Source organism: Sinohyriopsis cumingii, chromosome 10 (assembly GCF_028554795.1).
Source record: "Sinohyriopsis cumingii isolate HCF-2022 chromosome 10, ASM2855479v2, whole genome shotgun sequence".
NCBI lineage: Eukaryota > Metazoa > Mollusca > Bivalvia > Unionida > Unionidae > Sinohyriopsis > Sinohyriopsis cumingii.
Genome location: NC_142970.1, coordinates 18,380,685 through 18,403,867, shown reverse-complemented (window position 1 = coordinate 18,403,867; position 23,183 = coordinate 18,380,685). Strand labels below are relative to the sequence as shown.

General features: G+C 33.9%; 2 protein-coding genes across 2 annotated transcripts; both read left to right on the top strand.

Moving 5' to 3' along the window:
• The first annotated feature begins 648 nt into the window (after window positions 1–648).
• On the top strand, window positions 649–10,151 carry LOC149789670 (cyclic GMP-binding protein C-like). Its single transcript, XM_089971682.1, has 5 exons — window positions 649–805; window positions 1,209–1,460; window positions 2,157–2,278; window positions 2,601–2,761; window positions 9,774–10,151. Exons 1-5 carry the CDS (start codon window positions 695–697, stop codon window positions 9,926–9,928), a joined length of 801 nt encoding a protein of 266 aa, XP_089827808.1. The 5' UTR covers window positions 649–694; the 3' UTR covers window positions 9,929–10,151.
• LOC149789669 (uncharacterized) lies at window positions 10,148–20,637 on the top strand. Its single transcript, XM_089971684.1, has 3 exons — window positions 10,148–10,749; window positions 11,614–11,629; window positions 13,674–20,637. The coding sequence occupies exons 1-3, from the start codon at window positions 10,189–10,191 to the stop codon at window positions 13,724–13,726; spliced, it is 630 nt and encodes a 209-aa protein (XP_089827810.1). The 5' UTR covers window positions 10,148–10,188; the 3' UTR covers window positions 13,727–20,637.
• The last annotated feature ends 2,546 nt before the right edge of the window (window positions 20,638–23,183 follow it).

Genomic DNA, 23,183 nt, shown 5'->3' with positions numbered 1-23,183 from the left:
AATACTAGTATGTGTATTAGTGTATGATACAAATAAAATATATGTACATTAGATACGCTGTATCAGCGACATACATACATACATACATACATACATACATACATACATACATACACACACACACACATGCATACATACATACATACATACATACATACATACATACATACATACATACATATATACATACATACATACATTCTATATATTCAGAGTACAGGATACAGTCTGGTTCCTGGTTTTATTTCTATTTTTATTAAAGAACTTTAATAATTTTAGTATTTTGCTCGCTATACCACTGGGTTGTGACATTACACGAATCCATATCATGAGATCACATAATTTCATCACGTGACGTGAAAAGAATAACAACAAATGCAAACTATTAATTTTGTTTTTTCACATATTTGATCGAAACTGAGCATTGATTTATAGTTTCTAATTCATTTTCTTCACTGTTTTTCTTTAACTATTGTTAATAATGTTAATATTTGTAGTCATTGTATTCATTAGTTGTTTTAGTAGTAATAATATCAGTAGTACTTATATAAGTAGCAGTAGACGTAGTTGTATTAGTAATATTAGTCAAACAGAAAGTTAATTCTATCTTGTGTGTGTTCTTTCAGAACGCCTAGTTTACTGGTTCAATTCAATTTTTTCTCGCCTCTTCGTGTCTTCTGATTACAAGTCACATATGGAAGTCAACGAGAAGAAACAAAGGCAAGGTAGTGAAAGAGACCAGGACAATACCAGGTCTTGTCCACCCATTATTCTTGTTGGAACACATGTGGACAAAATTCATCAGGTATGCAAGTTTGTTGTTATCGAGCACAACAATGGTGATACTGGACAATATGTTTAAGATTCAATCCAATCCGTCATCAACTATGTTAGTAGAGTTAATCACATTCATTCACTAATAAGTTCACAGATGTTATCTGGTCCATCTACTGTTTAGTTAGCAGACTGGTTCCAGTTTATTCATTTGTAAGTTATCCGATATTATTCAATCCGTTCACTGTTAAGTAGGCATCCTTAGGTTCGGTGTGTTAATAATTTAAATATTTTTAATATGAAGCTGGAATTAGTGCAGTATTTGATATATCGAATGCCAATTTGTATTTTGCAAAATGTTTCTAACACGCAACATAATTTTTTGCTTTCTTATTGACTAAAATGGGCTTTAATGATTTTCTAACATTTTGTAGCAATCAATAAACAAGCAGAAAGAGTCTTATTTTCAAGAAATAAGAAAAACGATAAAAGACGAGCCAATTAGTCGTTATTTGGTTGACGAGGACTTTGCCATCAACAATCTAGCATCCGATTCCACAATAAATAAGCTTAAATCCAAAATATTTGAAGTGGTCGAAAAACAAGAGTACTGGGGAGAAGAAATTCCAACTCGCTGGATACGCCTTGAAAGAGAATTGAAGCTGTTAAAAAAGACAGAAAAACAGGTAGTGTATATGCTTTAAGAAACTTCAGCTGATTTGTGTTGTATTCATGATATATGTTATTATATACAATTAAATCGTGTATAGAGAGTTATCATACTGAAATGCTACCTAAATCACGGTACTAAACAACTGAACTTGTCGTACCAACGACGAAATTGATTTTACTTTCTCTAGGTTATCTTATTTGACGTAGTTTTAGAAAAGATATTTAAATAAGGCAACATTTATACATTTGCTTTCCTTAAAAATGCCAAATCTTTGTAATTAATCTATCTATCATTATGTATCATTATTATTTTTTTGCGATGATATAATTTTATCGCATTTCTGTAGATGTGTATTAGGAAACTTCAGACTAAACTTTTTGATTGTATCACTAGTTATTCCTGAGTATTGCATTCAAACAAGAACATTTTACTTTAGCACATCGTTACCATGTCATTGTTTTCACATTCGTACTAGGAAATAAATGCATATCATTTTAGCACATGCGTATTATATAATTTTTAGCTTAAGCGTACCATATCATTTTAGCGTAGCGTACCATATCATTTATTACATGACATTTTGCACCACATACATAACATGCCATTGTAAGTACATTCGTGCCATGTGATATTTAGTAAATCCAAACCGTGTTAGTTTGGCACATATATACGATGTCATTTTTATTAATGTGATTATTATGATGGCCAGGTCATCGAATACGCTGATGTAGAGATGCTTAACGATTCCCTCCAAACCAGAATTGAGCGTCCAGAGGAACTCGAGCTATTTCTAAAATTCGAACATGATATTGGGAACATCGTATTCTTCAAGTAAGGAAGATTATGTCTCACACCTGGACATTTCTATTGTATCTTGTCTTTGCTCTCGTTTGCTTTCAGAAACAAAATGATTACGAGACGCATGATAATGGATGTAATATATGATTGTCTTTGTTAAAATCAAAACAATGTGGAGCGCAAATTCTATAATGAAATGTATGTTCATATACCAAACTTAAGATTAAACTTTGGAAAATACTTTTATGAAACCACAATTAAACTTCATATTAAAAATTATAAATCACCTTTTTGTGTTTAACCTGTTTCATTTACATTTTCTTTGTTTTATTGGCTTTTGTTTTATTTTGTGCAGCACGGAACGTCTCCGACACAAAGTTGTTCTTGATCCTGAACTATTGATTCGTGGACTGACCACTTTCATTGCATCTGAAAAATTCATTAAGACACGTCAAGAGTTGGCAGACAAGTGGTCCGAGTTTAAGAGAAATGGGCGACTTGCAAGAAGATTCATAGGTATTAATACATGATTTATGTACCAGGCGTCTTGCAAGAATATTCATAGGTATTAATACATTAGTTGTATACCAGAAGATTTACAAGAACATTCATAGGCATTCATATATTAGTTGTTAACCAATGTCAAACACTGACGCGATTCCAGCTAGAAGTCATATGTTTACCCCAATCAATGCAAGACTTCAGATTTCACAATCTGTCAAATATCTATGAACCGCACATCTGCATGGTTTCTCTTCATTATTTATCCGTACCGACAGCAGTTTACTCTGTAGAAACTATACAACTATCCCTTAACACATGGTACCATTTTAACTAAGCCACCTTAGGTCAGTAAAAATATGGTTCCCAGGTACATTTTAAGACCTGCCAACCCTGACGAGACCGTCTCAGTAAGGCAGTTGATTTTGTTCCCATACTATTGACGAGTTTTCAGTAAGATGTATCAAAATATCAATAACTGCTATTGTAAAGCTGTAAAACGTAATTAAATGTTCGACGCATCAACGATAAACATTATGTTTAACCGAAAAGTTTGTAAAGTACATGTAGACTTTATTTACCACTAGTACAGTTGCACAAACTCTAGTTCCAAACCCTATGCAGTTCAATGGCTTGTTGCTATCTCTCAACTTGACATAATTCTTGGAAATTCATTTCCATTTCACATGACGACAGCAATCATCTCTCCCGCCGCGAGACATCCTTAAATTGGTACGTGATGTCTAATAAACGTATTTGTGTCCTATCCAGCTTTTATTCACAAGAATCTGAATACTTCTTCCATTAGTTCCACGTTGATTATTAACACTTGTCAAGAAGCTTATTGTCCTCATAACATGCACAAAATTCTGAACGCCATTTTAAAAAATTCTGCAATCAACAGTTTGATCATGCAGACGCTTCGCATGAACAAATATATGCAGTTTAAAGCGTCTAGGTGCCGCTGTTAAGTTAGTCTGGTCCCCTGACTAATTTCCCGAAACCTAAGATGAAACCCGGATCCAAATAAAGCGCGGAAGGACCTATTTTCCGGATTTTTCGGCTTAGATGTTTTTTCCGTAGTTCTTGCTAGTATATTGTAAGTCCGTATTTTAAGGGTAATTTTCGTAAGACTTACGGCAAAATTGTAGGAGTTGGCAGGTCTGCATTTCGCACATTAATAGGTACTTTATTATTCGAGGGTCACTCATTCGGTGTAGACCTAAATTCATTACTAGTGAACCATGGCATCATGGAAACTTACTTAAGCCGTTACTCCAGGACGTTTGCTCATAGCAATTGGCTAATTATTTCGGGCAAAGGAACATTAATATTGCACGGAATTCCAATAATTAGACAATTAATCACAAAAATCTAAGAATTCTTTAAAGCGGTGCGTTATAACCAAATGCGCATACTCCAAATGTATTACCATTGTTATTAATACACTAGTTCACTACCAGTCTTGCTATGAATGTCTAGTTTGCGTTAAAACTGATTATTCAAACAGATCTAGCGACCTTACTACATGGAACTAACAAAAATGTAAATGTTCATGTAAATAAAATCTTGATATAAAATATATATGACAAAATAATACAAGGTCTAGTTTAGCCATTTTGGAGACAAAGCATATGTCCTTGATCTGTCAGCACCAATGGAACCTGTTTCCCTCATTCCTTGCAGCTAGATTACTTTGGTAATTCCATTAAGTTTTGAATTCTAATGTAGGTGTTTATTATATCTTACCTTCTCACTTAAAATGATAATGTTAGAGTAAGTCATTAAGTAATCATTGATGTTTCTGTTACATTAAAGAAGGTGTTCTGGCAAGCTGTTATAAACGTAATTTTGTGATTGTATTTTTCTAGCTAAGTGTTCATTAGCGACCAGAACCATAAGCCAACAAAATAAGTTATAGTTAAGCCCACTTAGTATTAGTAGACAATCGGCCAACAACACAGTTTTAAGGTGAGACACATTTAGCAGATAAACGGTCAACGACACAGTTGTAAGGTGAAACACGCTTAGCAGACAATGAGCCAACAAAGCAGTTTTATAGTTAGGCACTTTGTATTAGTAAACAATCGGCCAACAACACAGTTTTAAGGTGAGACACAGTAGACAATCGGCCAACAACACAATTTTAAGTGAGACACACTTAGTAGACAATAGTCCAACAACACAGTTCTAAGGTAAGATACGCTTAGCAGACAATGAGCCAACACAACAGTTTAATAGTTAGGCACATTTAGTATTAGTAGACAATCGGCCAACAACACAGCTTTAAGGTGAGACACTTACTAGAAAATGAGCCAACAACATAGTTTATAGTTATACCCAACTTAGTGTTGGTAGACAATCGGCCAACAACAGTTTTAAGGTGAGACACACTTAGTAGACAATCGGCCAACAACACAGTTTCAGGGTGAGACACACTTAGTAGATAATCGGACAACACCACAGTGTTAAGGTGAGACACACTTAGTAGACAATTGGCCAACAAGAAAGTTTTAAGGTGAGACACATTTACTAGACCATGATACAACAGCACAGTTTTATAGTCAGGCACACTTAGTATTAGTAGACAATCGGCCAACAAATCATTTTTAAGGTGAATCACACTTAGTAGAGGAAAAGCCAATAAAAGCAGTTTTATAGCCAGGCAGACTTGGTATTAGTAGACAATCGGCCAACAAATACTTTTTAAGGTGAAACACACGTAGTGTACATGTAGCAAATAAAAACAATTTTATAGTTAGGCTCATTTAGTATTAGCAGACAATCGGCCAACAACACAGTTCTAAGGTGAGACACGCTTAGCAGACAATTAGCCAACAAAGCAGTTTTATATTTAAGCTCTTAGTATTTGAAAACAATCGGCCAACAACACAGTTTTAAGGTGAGACACAGTAGACAATCGGCCAACAAAACATTTTTAAGGTGAAACACACTTAGTAGACGAAGAGCCAATACAAGCAGTTTTATAGCTAGGCAGACTTAGTATTAGTAGACAATCGGCCAACAAATACTTTTTAAGGTGAAACACACGTAGTATACATCTAGCAAATAAAAACAGTTTTATAGTTAGGCTCATTTAGTATTAGCAGACAATCGGCCAACAACACAGTTCTAAGGTGAGACACGCTTAGCCGACAATTAGCCAACAAAGCAGTTTTATATTTAAGCTCTTAGTATTTGAAAACAATCGGCCAACAACACAGTTTTAAGGTGAGACACAGTAGACAATCGGCCAACAAAACTTTTTTAAGGTGAAACACACTTAGTAGACGAAGAGCCAATAAAAGCAGTTTTATAGCTAGGCAGACTTAGTATTAGTAGACAATCGGCCAACAAATACTTTTTAAGGTGAAACACACGTAGTATACATCTAGCAAATAAAAACAGTTTTATAGTTAGGCTCATTTAGTATTAGCAGACAATCGGCCAACAACACAGTTCTAAGGTGAGACACGCTTAGCAGACAATTAGCCAACAAAGCAGTTTTATATTTAAGCTCTTAGTATTTGAAAACAATCGGCCAACAACACAGTTTTAAGGTGAGACACAGTAGACAATCGGCCAACAAAACATTTTTAAGGTGAAACACACTTAGTAGACGAAGAGCCAATACAAGCAGTTTTATAGCTAGGCAGACTTAATATTAGTAGACAATCGGCCAACAAATACTTTTTAAGGTGAAACACACGTAGTATACATCTAGCAAATAAAAACAGTTTTATAGTTAGGCTCATTTAGTATTAGTAGACAATCGGCCAACAACACAGTTCTAAGGTGAGACACGCTTAGCAGACAATTAGCCAACAAAGCAGTTTTATATTTATGCTCTTAGTATTTGAAAACAATTGGCCAACAACACAGTTTTAAGGTGAGACACAGTAGACAATCGGCCAACAACACAATTTTAAGGTGAGACACACTTAGAGGACAATAATCCAACAACACAGTTCTAAGGTAAGACACGCTTAGCAGACAATGAGCCAACAAAGTTGTTTAACAGTTAGGCACACTTATTATTATTAAGGTGAGACACACTTACTAGAAAATGAGCCAACAACATAGTTTATAGTTCTTTCCAACTTAGTGTTGGTAGGCAATCGGTCAGCAACAGTTTTAAGGTGAGACACACTTACTAGACAATGAAACAACATCACAGTTTTACAGCTAGGCACTCTTAGTATTAGTAGACAATCGGCCAGCAAAACATTTTAAAGGTGAAACACACATAGTATACATCTAGCCAATAAAAACAGTTTTATAGTTAGGCTCATTTAGTATTAGTACACAATCGGCCAACAACACAGTTCTAAGGTGAGACACGCTTAGCAGACAATGAGCCAACAAAACAGTTTAATAGTTAAGTACACTTAGTATTAGTAGACAATCGGCCAACAAAACAGTTTTAAGGTGAGACACACTTAGTAGACAATCGGCCAACAACAAAGTTTTAAGGTGAGACACAATTAGTAGAAAATGAGTCAGCAACATAGTTTATAGTTAGGCCCTACTTAGTATTAGTAGACATTCGGCCGACAACACAGTTTTAAGATGAGACACTTAGTAGATAATCGGCCAACACCAAAGTAAGGTGAGACACACTTAGTAGAAAATGAGCCAACAACACAATTTTAAGGTGAGACACACTTAGTAGACAATGATCCAACAACACAGTTCTAAGGTAAGACACGCTTAGCAGACAATGAGCCAACAAAGTTGTTTAATAGTTAGGCACACTTATTATTATTAAGGTGAGACACACTTACTAGAAAATGAGCCAACAACATAGTTTATAGTTATATCCAACTTAGTGTTGGTAGGCAATCGGCCAGCAACAGTTTTAAGGTGAGACACACTTAGTAGACAATCGGCAACAACACAGTTTCAGGGTAAGACACACTTAAAAGACAATCGGCCAACAACACAGTTTTAAGGTGAGACACACTTACTAGACAATGAGACAACATCACAGTTTTATAGTCAGGCACACTTAGTATTCGTAGACAATCGGCCATCAAAACATTTTTAAGGTGAATCACACTTAGTAGACAAAGAGCCAATAGAAACAGTTTTACAGCTAGGCACACTTAATATTGGTAGACAATCGGCCAACAAAACAATTTTAAGGTGGGACACACTTAGTAGATAATCCGCCAACAACACCGCCAACAACACAGTTGACGGTGAGACGCTGTAGACAACGAGCCAACAAAATATTTTTTATAGATAAACACACCTAGTATTAGTAGACAATCGGCCAACAACACAGTTTTAAGGTGGGACACGGTAGAAAATGAGCCAACAACACAGTTTTAAGGTGAGATACACTTAGTAGACAATCGGCCAACAACACAGTTTTAAGGTGAAACACACGTAGTATGCATCTAGCCAATAAAAACAGTTTTATAGTTAGGCTCACCTAGTATTATTAGACAACGGGCTTACAACACAGTTTTATAAAACAAAACAGTTTTATAGTGAGACATACTTAGTAGACAATAAGCCAGCAACACAGCTTTTTAGTTAGGCACAATTAGTATAAGTAGACATTCAGCCAACAACAGTTTTATAGTTAGACGCATTTATTAGTAGTGGAAAATCAGCGAACAATACAGTTGTATAGTGAGTCACGTTTAGCATTAATAGACATTTGGACAACACTATAGTTTTATACTTAGGCATGTGTATCATTAGTAGACATGAGCGAACAGCACATTTTTATAGTGAGACACTTAGTATTTGTAGACAATCAGACAACAACACGGTTTAATAGTGAGACATATTTAATATTATTAGACGATCAACCAGCAACACTGTTTTACAATTAGACCCACTTAGTATTTGTAGACAATCAGACAACAACACAGTTGTATAGTTAGGCACACTTGGTATCAGCAGACAATCAGAACAACACGGTTGTATAGTTAAGCAAACTTATTATTAGCGGACTATCAGCCAACAAGACAGTTGTATAGTGAGAAATACTTAGTATTTGTAAACAGTCAGCCGACAACACAATTTTATAGTTAGACGTACATTGTATTCCAGTCGTGTTTATGGAATAAATCATATACAACCCGTGTTCCACAGCAGCCAAATGAAAGTCGTAATAAACACAGATCATTTCATAACTTTTATTCAGCGGGAGGAGTCCTAGTTGTTTTTATTTTGATAGACATTCAAGATATCATACTCACCTTAGGGGCTTTACATTAAATTTCAGATATTTCATGCTTACACTACATCGAGTAATTCAAACACAAATTAGCAGTTATTAAGTTATGAACTCGGCTAATCATCCGCAGGTGAGGACGGGACACGATCAGGTAAGCATGAATACTTCTTCAATAATCGACTGATATGGTATATTGTCAACGAGAGTCGCACACCGTGCACACACGTTTTGATGTTAGAGGTTTCACACAGTGGATTGTACATTCAATAGACTGCAGAAACACTTCAATTATCCAAATATCTAGATTTTCTTCTGTATGCTGCGTTTTTGTGCACATCTTGCCGTTTAACAATAACAGTTGGTCGTAACATATTATATTGAAAACCTACTGCAAGTTCACGCAAAAATGGTTCTAATGATCACTATAATTATCTTTACTGTGGAAAATGTGTTTAATTAATGATATAATGCTTATTGCCCATCTGTTACCATGCCAACAGGAGAGTTCCAGTGAAAGCTTGTTCATATTCATATATAATGTATCAACCATACAAAGACTATACATATACATATATAATGTACCAAATAACGATTATTCACATACATATGGTAATATACCAAAGAAAGGATATTTGTTTACATATATGATGTGCCAAATAACGAGTATTCACATACATATACAATATACCAAAGAAAGGATATTTGTTTGCCGAAATAATGTACCAATTAAAGACTATTCGTATACATATTGAATGTATCAAATAGCGACTATTCGTATACATATATTATGTATCAAAGAAAGACTAAATCCTCAGAAAGTAATACTTATTACAGATTTGCTGTGGTCCCATCACCCTGGTCTTCATGAACATCGAGAGTACCTATTGAAGGTAATGGAAAGGATTAATATTATTGCAGGACCTCTGTGGGATGAGGAGAACAAAGAAGTAAGCAACCTCTCTCAACGACGTATTCTAGGTCTTGAATAGGAAAAGTCTTCACTCAACACATTACTAATATCAGTTTACTTGTTTATATGAACAGTCTGATCGAGTGGTTTAGTTCACGTTTTACTTTTCGTAAACATACATCGCAGTCGGCAATTGATGAGAACATTCTGACTTGTAGATTTACTTTATGGATGCAAGACGTAACCTTAAATTCTGGTAAATCGTTGTTAGAGTTTTTAAACAATCACTTTACGCATTTTAAGCGGGGAAATGGATATTTTCTATAAATTATCCTTTTGATGCAGGACTATTACTGGGTCCCCTGTATGATCCACGAGAAAGTACCTGATGACATAAAAAGTGTCTGGGAGAGTGGAGATACAACCAAGACACCTACGTTATGCTTCCAATCCATGACTAATTTCATACATGCAGCTGTATTCTTCAGTCTCATTGCCTTGTGCTTGTCTAAATGGCCTCCAGGAATGGAAGGAAAGAAATATCTCCTCTTTAGTGGTCTTTGTGTCTTCGAGCTGGATGAATGCCACAGCCTGATGTTGGCTTTGAACGACAGTGTTATCCATGCTGCTGTGATACGATACACCAAAAAGAGACTGGTCCCTGATCTGTCTGTTTGTATTACAGTACGGAACTACCTGCAAACATCATTATCTGAGATTGCCGACCGACTGTGTCCTAGCGCTGTGTTTGAAACTTGCATCAAATGCAATGAATCGTCCCTCCTGACAAACGAAGGTCTACACAAGCTAAGTTCTCTGCGCAAACACGATGAAATGCGGTGCAACTCTCACAATGGTATCCATTGTATTGACTCACAGGAACTGCTGAGTTTCTGGGAGGTAATTTCAATCTCTTACTGATTGCTATATGTGTATGGAGAAAGAATAATCTTAAAATGAAACTGTCTCGTTTATATTCGCATTGCGGCATCCAACTTTCCAATATTATTTGTCTTCTAGCAATCTATGTGTCTTCATAAAATTTAGAAAAATAGTAAAAACCGTCAAATTAAATGTAGATTAATATGGTTATGATTTGGACAACACATGAAATCATGTACATGGCACGAATACTATACCATATTAAGAAAACTATGCCAGAGAATATGTGTTCAAGTAGCGGTTATTATGTTAATGTTTAGCAAAGTAATTTCATATTTGTCAATGAGTTGCAAAACACCGTATGTGAGAGAAGTCACCACTTGATTATTGCATTTCTCAAGTCAAAATATTTACCCAACACAAGACAATTATCTTTTGCCGACCACTCCAAATGGGTACCTTTCGCTCTATTTCATAATTAGTTTTGTAATCAGTGCTGTGCTTAGAAATTTTTCAGATATCCGCAATCTCGTTTATGGGCATTATTTGGATAACTCATATTAGGTCAAACAGTACTGACTAGGCACATTGAACCACCTACAACCATTATTAGACATTGTCATCCTCTGATTTTCTTGTCGAAATATAACTATGGGTGCACCTTGTTTTCCACCGAAGATCTTGTCTGAATGAAACCATCATTAGACATTGTCAACCACCGACGCTTTTGTCAGAATTTGACCATAATTAAATAACGTCATAACCTCCCTATTGGATTTTATTTTTAATTTATTTTTTTATTAAATGATAATTCATTTCTTTCTTGTATATCTAATATTAATCATCTTTTAGTAATATGTCTTGTGTTAATTATAATTTCAGGATACTGACAAAAAGAGTAAGTAATTAAATATTCCATTTTCATGAATCTGTTTGGCAGTTTGTCAAAGTACCAAGGAGAAAAAGAAACAAAATTTAATATCAGAATTTTGTATATATCTTCTAATAAATACAATAGCAGCATAGACTTCACAAACAGTTATATTGATTTTTTATCTAATGATTACCTTTTGACATATCATACAATTTTAACCATCTTTTTTGTTGCGGATTGTTGTATGTAACATATCTATATTATCTTATGGGAAAAGTATTAAGGATAAATGTCTCCAAATATTATATAATGTATAAGTACTATTCGATTTCACTGTTTTACGTTCATCTCCAAAACTCCAATAATTGTGTTCCCAGAATAGACATAAAATAACGTCAAATGATATGTATGTATGAATATTTTTTCACTACCTTTCACTTAAATTATTTTAAAAGTATATGGAATAAGGCAAGGAATCAACAATTGTGCATTTCCGATTACTCCTTGCACTAAGTTGACTTTCGACATATCATGAAAAAATATATTGACACATCATATATGTCTGTCCGTGTATGATTCAGTGATTACAAGCATTGGTTGTAATTTACTGTCGGTGTATATTCAAATGAGTAAATGTATCGGTTATGATGTACTGCATGTATATGCTCTAATGAGTACATGCATAGGCTATAATTCTCTGTACGTGTATGTTCTAATGAGTTCGTGTATTGGTTATAATGCACTGTACGTGTTTGTTCTAATGAGTGCATGTATAGGCTATAATGTACTGTACGTGTACGTTCTAATGAGTACATGCATTGGCTATAATGCACTGTGCGTGCATGTTCTAATGAGTACATGTATTGGCTATAATTCAGTGTACGTGTATGGTCAAATGAGTACATTCTATTGGCGATAATTCACTGTACGTGTATGTTCCAAAGAGTACATGTATCAGTTATAATGTATCGTACGTGTATGTTCTAATGAATACATGTATTGACTATAATTCACTACACCTTTATGTTATATGTATCGGTTATAATGCACTGTACCTGTATGTTCTAATGAGTACGTGCATTGGTTATAATGCACTGAACGTGTTTGTTCTAGTGAGTGCATGTATTGGCTATAATGCACTGTGCGTGTTCGTTCTAATGAGTACATGCATTGACTATAATTCAGTGTACGTGTTTGGTCAAATGAGTACATTCTATTGGCTATAATTCACTGTACGTGTATGTTCTAATGAATACATGTATTGACTATAATTCACTACCCCTGTGTGTTCATATGAGTACATGTATCGGTTATAATGCACTGTACGTGTTTGTTCTAATGAGTGCATGTATTGGCTATAATGCACTGTGCGTGTACGTTCTAATGAGTACATGCATTGACTATAATGCACTGTGCGTGTATGTGCACTGTGCGTATATGTTCTAATGAGTACATTCATTGGCTATAATTCAGTGTACGTGTATGGTCAAATGAGTACATTCTATGGTATAATTCACTGTACGTGTATGTTCTAATACGTACATGCATCGGTTATAATGCACTGTACGTGTATGTTCTAATGAGTACAAGTATTGGCTATAATTCACTGTACGTGTATGTTCTAATGGGTACACACATTGTTTATAATGCACTATACGTGTATGGTCTAATAAGTACATGACTTGTTATAATGCACTGTAGGTGTGTATTCTAATGTGTACATGTATTGGTTATAATCAACTCTACGTGTTTTTTGTAATGAGTATTTGCATTGGTTATGCTAGACTGTTCGTCACTAGATATAAAATCAAAAATCTAAACTTTGAATAAGATTCAGAGTTAGTTTCAAATCTGTATACTTAGTACACACCACCAACCGAAAACACATTCCACTAGACTGCGAAGCAAAACGCGAAGTTTAACAAATGGGCTTCAATCTGTACGTCAGTGAACGTATAAATAATATTGTAAAAGCCTTTCTCAGTTTTAAAATAACTCAGCATTTCAGATTTGCATATTTTCATAAAGACAAAGAAATATTATGTAAGAGAAATGTATAATATTTCAGTCCCTACCAATGTGATATCTACTATTGCAACAAAAGCGAAGATCAATTCTTGAGAATTTATTGTTTGGTGGATGTCACGGGAGCCAAAGTACTCACATGGATTTTACATTTCCACACCATCACTCCAAGCAGCACTCTGGATCAGTGTCGGAAGAACCCCGATGGCTTTAAAATTTGTATGACATCACGCCAAGCTGCAGACTGGATCAGTGTCGGACAACTCAGATGGCTTTTACATTCGTATGACATCACTCCATGATACAGACTGGATAAGTGTCGGAAGAACTCAGATGGCTTTTCCATTTGTATGACATCACTCCAAGATGCAGACTGGATCAGTGTCGGAAGAACTTTCGTCGGAGCCGAAGTATTCAGATGACTTTTATATTTCTACACGATCACTCCAAGATGCTGACTGGATCCGATGATTTATGAGCAAGAAATTCTTACCCTTCTCAGCTGAATCTCATATTTTCTCTCACTAGAAACACGGGTGTGAAACGTTGTGACATTGTTTTACCGCAGCTCTTCTTCTTCGCTATTGACCAGAAAACGGAACATAATGTACCTGCATATAGAGAAAAATAAACTTTGTGTTCAATCAACCAAGATTACAAGGAGTGATATGTATTTAAGGTGGAAAAATATCACAGCCACATTGGCAGACCCTGTCAAGATCTATAACGCTGCTTGTGTTAAGACGGAGATTCGGGAAGAAATTAACGAAATTCAACTCTCTGGATCTGATGACCTTCTTTTTAAGCTTGAAAAGGTTAAAAAAGGACCGGATGCGGTAACTGAAATCTGAAATAAATTATGACAGGGATAATTTGTATTTAATAAAACGGTTCACATTTATATATCTGCATTTAATTAATTTTCAGACTAGAAACAAATGTCAATCAGAAGTAGAAGTTAAAAACTGTTATGGTATATCACTGACAATGACTGGCATTGATTTACAATACATGCATCTTCTCAGTCATAAAATGTATTGTTTTATTAGTGTAGTTTACTGGCAATCATGTGTTCATATAATGATGTTGCATATGTTATATTTATTCAGATTTGTATGTCAAATTTATTGTATGTCTTCCGATATTTATTTCAAATGTTTTATCTTTGTTTAGACATATAGGTCAACTTTCTTATAATGTTAATAAATTTATATTCAGTGATTAGATGTATTCAGATAGGTATGTTTAACTGTTATATGTGTACAAATGTTATGGTTAATCATCATATGTGCACATATATGTAGGGCTAATCTTTAAATTTGTACAGATATGTGTGGTTAATCATTATATGTGTTAATATATATATGTATGGTCAATCATTATATGTGTTCGGATATGTGTGGTCAATCATTATATGTGTACACATATATGAATGGTTAATCCTTATATGTGTTCGGATATGTATGGTCAGTTATTATATGTGTTCGGATATGTGTGGTTAGTCAATACATGTGTTCGGATGTGTATGGTTAATTATTATATTTGTTTGAATATTTATGATAATATGTTTTGTGTTCAGATATTTGTACAACATGATTTATTTGTGTGTGTGACTTGGATTTTTAACGTAGCTTTTACAATTTTTCAGTCATATCGCTCCGACGACTGTAATGTGGCAATTTATTGTAAAGTTTAGCACTGGGGCATCATGCCGCAGACATGCCCACCCAGTCACATTATCCTGACACCAGGCCGACCAGTCCTAACACTAAACTTGTAATGCTGAGGACCAAGCGAGGCAGCTGTTAGTATCATTTTTGTAACTCTTTGATATGACTCAACCGGGGATCGAACCCACGACCACCTGCATCCGAGGCCGACGCTCTAAGCACTAGGCCACGGGAGCGTTCAAAATGATATGTGTTCACGTATATATGTTAAATGTGTTATATGTGTTCACATGTTTATGTCAGATAGATATATTTATTAGACTATTTATGTTACAATTTTTATATTAGTCCAGATGTGACGATAAATATATTTAACGTATTCACGTAGTTATGGTAAATATGTTATATCTATTCATATACTTGTGATATACATGTTATATATATATTCACATATTTATGTTAAACATGTTATATGTGTTCACACATGTGCGTTAAATATGTTGTATATGTTCATATATTTAAGTTTAATGGTTAAGTTAGTTTAGATATTTATGTTGAATTAGTGTATTATGCAAATAAGTGTTAACATATTGTCAGCTAATATACATGTCTTCCATAGTTCAAGTAGACGCCCATTCATTGACGTGAGAACGGCTGGTTACTTTTACCATGTATATATATATATATATATATATATATATATATATAGATAGATAGATAGATAGATAGATAGATAGGGATATGATGCAGAAATATAATGCAAAAATGTCACTTATTGATCATAAAATTAATAACCCATTCACACGTCAATTAATGGGCGTCTATTTGCACTATATATACATATACATATAAATATATATGCATAAACATATATATATACATATACATATATCTGAATAGAATACGGAATTTATATATGGACATAACTGTTTTGAAGTATAATAAGAAACAGTCATACATCGTATGATTTGGTTTTAAGTTATCGCTTAAAAGCGTGTTCTTAAGTTCTGAGTTTCCAAGCTTGCAATAGTGTAGAGAACTAGAGGTAAGTTGTGTTATCGGTATATAAACTTGTTTTTATTTATGCTAAAAAATTCCAGTGTAGAGGCAGTTAACGATACACAATTCATGTTGCTCTATCAGGAAATGGGTGATTTAAAAGCTGTGCAACTTTAGTCCATCATCCTGAACGTCTGATTATGAACTGACAGAACATTTTATCATTGGTAGTACAATGTTTTGTTGTGTTGTAGGTTCATGTGCATTTAATATTACATACGGAAAAGGAAAGTGTTTTCTTTTGAGATGAAACGAATACCAATCTATCTCGAAGATTCGGTGCATGTAATGGGTCATAGTTCGAATATCCGTCAACTATGACAAAGCATTAACATGGTCTGTGTTTATTTCATATTATTTCCTTAGTCCATCTTCGTTTTTACTGAAAGTACCTTCATCCCTCTTCACATCTTCTGCCAATCTGTATGATACCACTGTTAACTCGACTATCTGAATTTAAGGCCGGTACCAAATGCCGGGAATAGCTGTAATAAGTTTTAACTCTTCCCTTTGAAGTAACTTGATCAACGTGGACGTAATGCATACGCAACCAATATATACCTTATTGCTTCACTTTTGTATCTAACGTAAACTGAATTATAGGATTGTGTGCATTTAATCCAATACCATTCAACTTCCTAATTTATGATAAGACTTAATTATGTATGACCTTCTCTTCATGTCGAGCCACATTGCAATTTATTTTGTTCCTCACTAGGACTTTTCCAAACTTGTCCTAAGTTATTCACTAGCCAGTGGGCAACAACTTATGATGGATCGGTATGCAGAATATACACCATTGGCTGGACGCATTCTGTCAAATGGGACATATATTTGACGACCCTGTTATATTCCATATATTCTTATGTCACGCCGTACATGAATCACTTTAAGTTCTGATTGCTTTTGAAATTCAAACTAATCCACTCACGTCAAGGATAAAGTCCAACTAATCAACTTAAGTTTAGGATACATTCAAGCTAATCGACTCAAGGCTTTGGTAAACAACACCAATCTGAATAAAAACAGACAATTCATAGCTAATGTACTGCCTGACATAATTATAATGTATACCCATACAGGTGTATCCTAGTAACCTGACAGCATCGCTTAAAAGTGTCGATATAATCATCAGTAAAGTACTTATTAGTAAATGGTCCATGGTGAAGAAGCCTAAAATGTCTCCTGTAAGCCGACAGGGACAACAATCACTTGAATTCAATAATCTGAAGAAGAAAAAAAATTCAACCCCAAACTGGACACAGTATAAAACAAACTTAACGTTTCATGTGTTAAGGAACGACTGGTGGCATTCGAATCATAACATCAGCTATAAGACTAACTAAAACGCAAAACACATTCTGGGATGGGAAAAAGAGTTCATCCTTCTAGAAAAATACAAGTTTATTTACGAATTAACACGTGCATCACTTCATGTAGCCCAGGTATGACATTGACTTAACTTACTGATTCTTACTGTGAGATATGTAAAAGAATTTTTTTACCAAAACTGTCACTTATGTTAAGATCACCAATTATATACAATGTTTATATTATTAGGTATTTACATAAATGAAATAAATAACGAATGTCAATCAAGTCAAACAGAACTGAAATTAGTTCTAATAAAATAAATATTCAGAACAACTTTATTTGGATCTTCCTATATCGATATTCCTTTGGAAGGTCATTATGTACACTCCCCGATAAACATATACGGCAATACTTAATGTTAAAGTACGTGTGCATATTTGGAAGAGGTCAAATTAAAGGTGTTGTCCAGTTCAAACTATGTGATGTCACAATGAAAGCAACGCATGTTAAAACACTTCATTCTGCCTTATAATGTGACAATTAGACATGAGGTCATACTACCTTATATTGTGACAATTAGACCCTACGTCATGCTAAATTATAATGACAATTAGATCCGACGTCATACTACTTTATAAACTGACAATTACAACCAACGTCATACTACCTTATAATGTGACAATTAAACCAGACTTCATACTACCTTATAATGTGACAATTAGACCCAACTTCATACTACATTATAATGTGACAATTAAACCCGACGTTATACTACCTTATAATGTGACAATTGGATCCGACGTCATACTTCCTTATAATGTGACAATTAGACCTCGACGTCATACTACCTTATAATGTCACAATTAGACCCGACATCCTCTTTCCTCAACCCACTTTATACCTAGCCAATACTGTAAATGCATTAGCATCAAACAATTTCGTCTGGAAATGTCTTTATGACAGTTACGATGAAAAGCATTCACTAACCAGACTGAATAGACATTGGTTAAACTATACTAGTAATACTTGTTAGAACAACATGTACTATTTCATTTTAGATGCGTAAATGTGTCTGCATGACCACATTAACATACACTAGAGCACAATGAACTACCGAGTCTGGTGTTTGGTATTATTACTCACTTGGCAAACATATCTGAACACATATTTTCTGTTCATAATGACAGTGAAATAGAAATAACACAAAATAGTGTGAGATGGACTAAACTGAAGATTAATATATGCTGAAATTGAAATGAAATGTGCAAGTACATCATACATACACATATGCATAATACATACTTACATGTAAGTACATCATACATGCACACATCCATAATATATACTTACATACAAGTACATCATGCATCATACATTCACACATGCATAATACATAATTACAGATAAGTACATCATACATACACACATGCATAATACATAATTACATGTACGTACATCATACATACACACACATACATAATACTTGCTTACAGATAAATACATCATACATACACATATGCATAATACATACTTACATGTAAGTACATCATACATACACACACATACATAATACTTGCTTACAGATAAATACATCATACATACACACATGCATAATACATACATTTAAGTAGATCATACATACATACACACACATATATAATAAATACTTACATATAAGTACATCATACATACACACATGCATAAAACATTCATATAAGTACATCATAGATGCACACATACATAATAAATAATTACATATAAGTACATCTTACATACACACATGCATAATACATACTTATATATAAGTACATCATACATGCACACATGTATAATACATAATTACATATAAGTATATCATACATACACACATGCATACTACAGACATAAAGTAGATCATACATACACACATACATAATACATACGTACATGTAAGTACATCATACATACACACACATGCATAATACATACATACATATACGTACATCATACATGCGCACATGCATAATACATAATTACATGTAGGTACATCATACATACACACATGCATACTACATACTTACATGTAAGTACATCATACATACACACATGCATAATACATAATTACTTATACGTACATCATACATACACACATGCATAATACATACTTACATATCTGTGTGATCCTTCAGATATTTACTTCAAATTGCTTAGTTTCTCAAAACGTTATTACCAATTCAATATTTTGAAAACTTTAATTGTCAATAACCATGTATTCTAAACTTAATTAACCAATTCCCATTTTTTAAAAACTGTATTTACCAATGTCCTTTGTATTACAAACTTTATTTACAAATGCCCATATATTATTTATCAAAAATGTATTTACCAAGTCACATGTATTACAATCTTAATTTAGCAATGCCATTGAATTACAACATTTTATTTACCAATGCCCGTGCATTACAAACTTTATTTGCGAATGCCCATATATAAAAAATGTATCTACCAATTCTCATGTATTACTCACTTTTTTTAGCAATGCCAATTTATTAAAAATATATTTATCAATGCTTATGTACTGCAAACGTTATCTAACAATGACATTGTATCACAAATTTTATTTACTAATACCATTGTATTACAAATTTACCTAACAATGCCTATGTATTGCAAACTGTATTTAACAATGCCATACGTACAAAATGTATTTACCAATTCTCCTGTATTACATTCTTTATGTAACAATACCATTGTTTTACAAATTTTATTTACCAATGTCATTGTATTACAAAGTTTAGTTACCAATGGCCATGTATTAAGATATTTATTTAACAGTGACCATGTATTAAAAACGTATTTTCTCTAATGCCCATGCATTACAAAATGTATCTATCAATGACCATTTATTGGTTGAAACTAAATTGCTATCAACAATAATGGTACGCACACTGTCATCAAATAATTTAATATAATTATCTTCTCATATCATATGGTCTTCTCTTCTTTATCCTAATGCGAAAACAAAAATGCATAAAAGAGAGACAGTCTTAACACACAGTTGAATACAGATCATGCATGACATTCAATCAATAAAAGTGAAAATGTAATAGAAACAATACTGGCATATTACAACATAATGATACATATATTATTACATATATTAATACATGTGTAAATAAGCACGCAAATAAGATCGTCATGAGTCCTTGCCAAACTGTATAATACATCTCTCACACAGTATGCATACAATTGACATTAAAACCAACTATATTTCTATGGTCTTGTTTTCCATTGTGGAACACCAACTCGAGATTGTTCTTTCCTACACCAGTGTGTAAAATTTTATTCAATTAATGTCGCTTATTCACAACAAGCTATATGTTGTTAGAAGCATATTACCGATTATGTGAATGTCGTTTATCTACAACTGGCTATGTAGTATTAGAAGCATATGACATTGTCATTATGTGTCATTGTTAGGCTGAATTAATATGACATATGCATGCAAGTAAATAAAAAGATAAATAAATACATGTACAGTGAAAGATAAGTGCAAAATTCCGAATGTAGACAAAGTGAGATACCACATTTAGCCTTTCTATCAACCATCCGCCCATTAATAACACATCCGCAGAATTTTGCTCCTTCTTATAATTTGTGACTTTTCACATGATACTGCTTAAAAATATAAATTCTTTACTTCCTCACCTCCCTCAAAACAACATGCTATCTACGAAAAGTTTATAGCGTGGTGTTTAACACATCTCCATGGTATATATATATATATATATATATATATATATATATATATATATATATATATATATATATATAAATATTTCCCTGTCTAAAAACATGGTATTATGCACATATTCCGTCAAGATGATCTATCCTGACAGAGTTAAAGAGAGATAACTCAAAACTGCTTGAATCCAACAGAGGAGAGTTGTTGCTCTTGTTATTCTATAACAACTCCATGGTACATAAATATAATATTTCCCTGACTAAAAATCTGGTTCAAATCAGACTGACACTTGGTCCAAATGAACCTGCAATCAGGTTCAAATCAGCCTGACACTTGGTCCAAATGAACCTGCAATCTGGTTCAAATCAGACTGACACTTGTTCCAAATGAACCTGCAATCTGGTTCAAATCAGACTGACACTTGTTCCAAATGAACCTGCAATCTGGTTCAAATCAGACTGACATTTGGTCGAAATGAATCTGCAATCTGGTTCCAATCAGACTGACACTTTGTCTAAATGAACTAGCATTCTGGTTCAAATCAGACTGAAACTTGGTCCAAATGAACTAGTATTCTGGTTCAAATCAGACTGACACTTGGTCCAAATGAACTAGCATTTTGGTACAAATCAGACTGACACTTTGTCCAAATGAACTAGCATTCTGGTTCAAATCAGACTGACACTTGGTCCTAATTAACTAGCATTCTGGTTCAAATCAGCACGTAATTGGGTCCGTATCAGGCATGGTCCAAATGAGCCAGCATGCGATTCCATAATCATGATATAATTTTTAACCTATACTGTATAAATGTAAGGGGAGAATGATTAGGGAGTCAACCGAAGTTTCAATACTGGTTAAACCAGGGTGCAAATAATGATGATTTAGTGTTTTCTACAATTTTTCCAAGTTTTCCAATATCCAACAATTTTTCAAACAGTCTTGTAAATGTCAAAAGTTTTCAAGCTAAATTCCAACTGTACATTTTTTACGGCCAGATTATTTTCGTGTCTGAATCCAACAAGCAGACTCACAAGCGATACGATTTCCGAGTATATGTGATTCTTGGCTATAAGCATGTTGCAGCCATGATTTGTGTAGGCTAATCGTGTCCTCAAAGAAGAAATAGGTTTCCACTTTAATTATAGCTTTAGGTTACTTTGATAAATATACTTAGTGTGTATTATCAAGTTGAGTTTGACTAGTTACACAGATTTGATCTATAATTCGCTGATTTGAATTAATATATATATATATATATATATATATATATATATATATATATATATATATATATATATATATATATATATATATATATATTGTCAATATTTGTCTAGCCTGGTCTACATGAGTCCTTATTATCAAGATGTGATGTGATGTGATTTTGATTTTTAACGTAGCTTTAACAATTTTTCAGTCATATCGCTACGATGTCTGCAATGTGGCAGTTTATAGTGATGTCTAGCACTAGGGCATCATGCCGCAGACATGTAGCATGATGTCCCACCCAGTCACATTATCCTGACATCAGGCCGACCAGTCCTAACACTAACCTCTTCATGCGGAACGCCGAGCGAGGCAGATGTTAGTACCATTTTTAAGTCTCTGGTATGACTCGGTCGGGGATCGAACCCGAACGCTCTAACCACTAGGCTACCGGAGCGTCTTTATTATCAAGAAGTAGTCTACACGAGGTAAATATATGGTGAGCATCTATTGTCCTTATTATTAGGGCCTGGTCTACCTGAGTCATTATTATTAAATCCTAGTCTACCTGAGTCAT

Bases quoted from the DNA above. Each gene is read 5' to 3' on its own strand.
- LOC149789670 (XM_089971682.1), top strand. From the start codon at position 695: ATGGAAGTCAACGAGAAGAAACAAAGGCAAGGTAGTGAAAGAGACCAG. The intron at 806-1,208 runs GTATGCAAGTTT...AACATTTTGTAG, and splicing joins ATGTGGACAAAATTCATCAG to CAATCAATAAACAAGCAGAA. The intron at 2,762-9,773 runs GTATTAATACAT...TACTTATTACAG, and splicing joins ACTTGCAAGAAGATTCATAG to ATTTGCTGTGGTCCCATCAC.
- LOC149789669 (XM_089971684.1), top strand. From the start codon at position 10,189: ATGCAGGACTATTACTGGGTCCCCTGTATGATCCACGAGAAAGTACCT.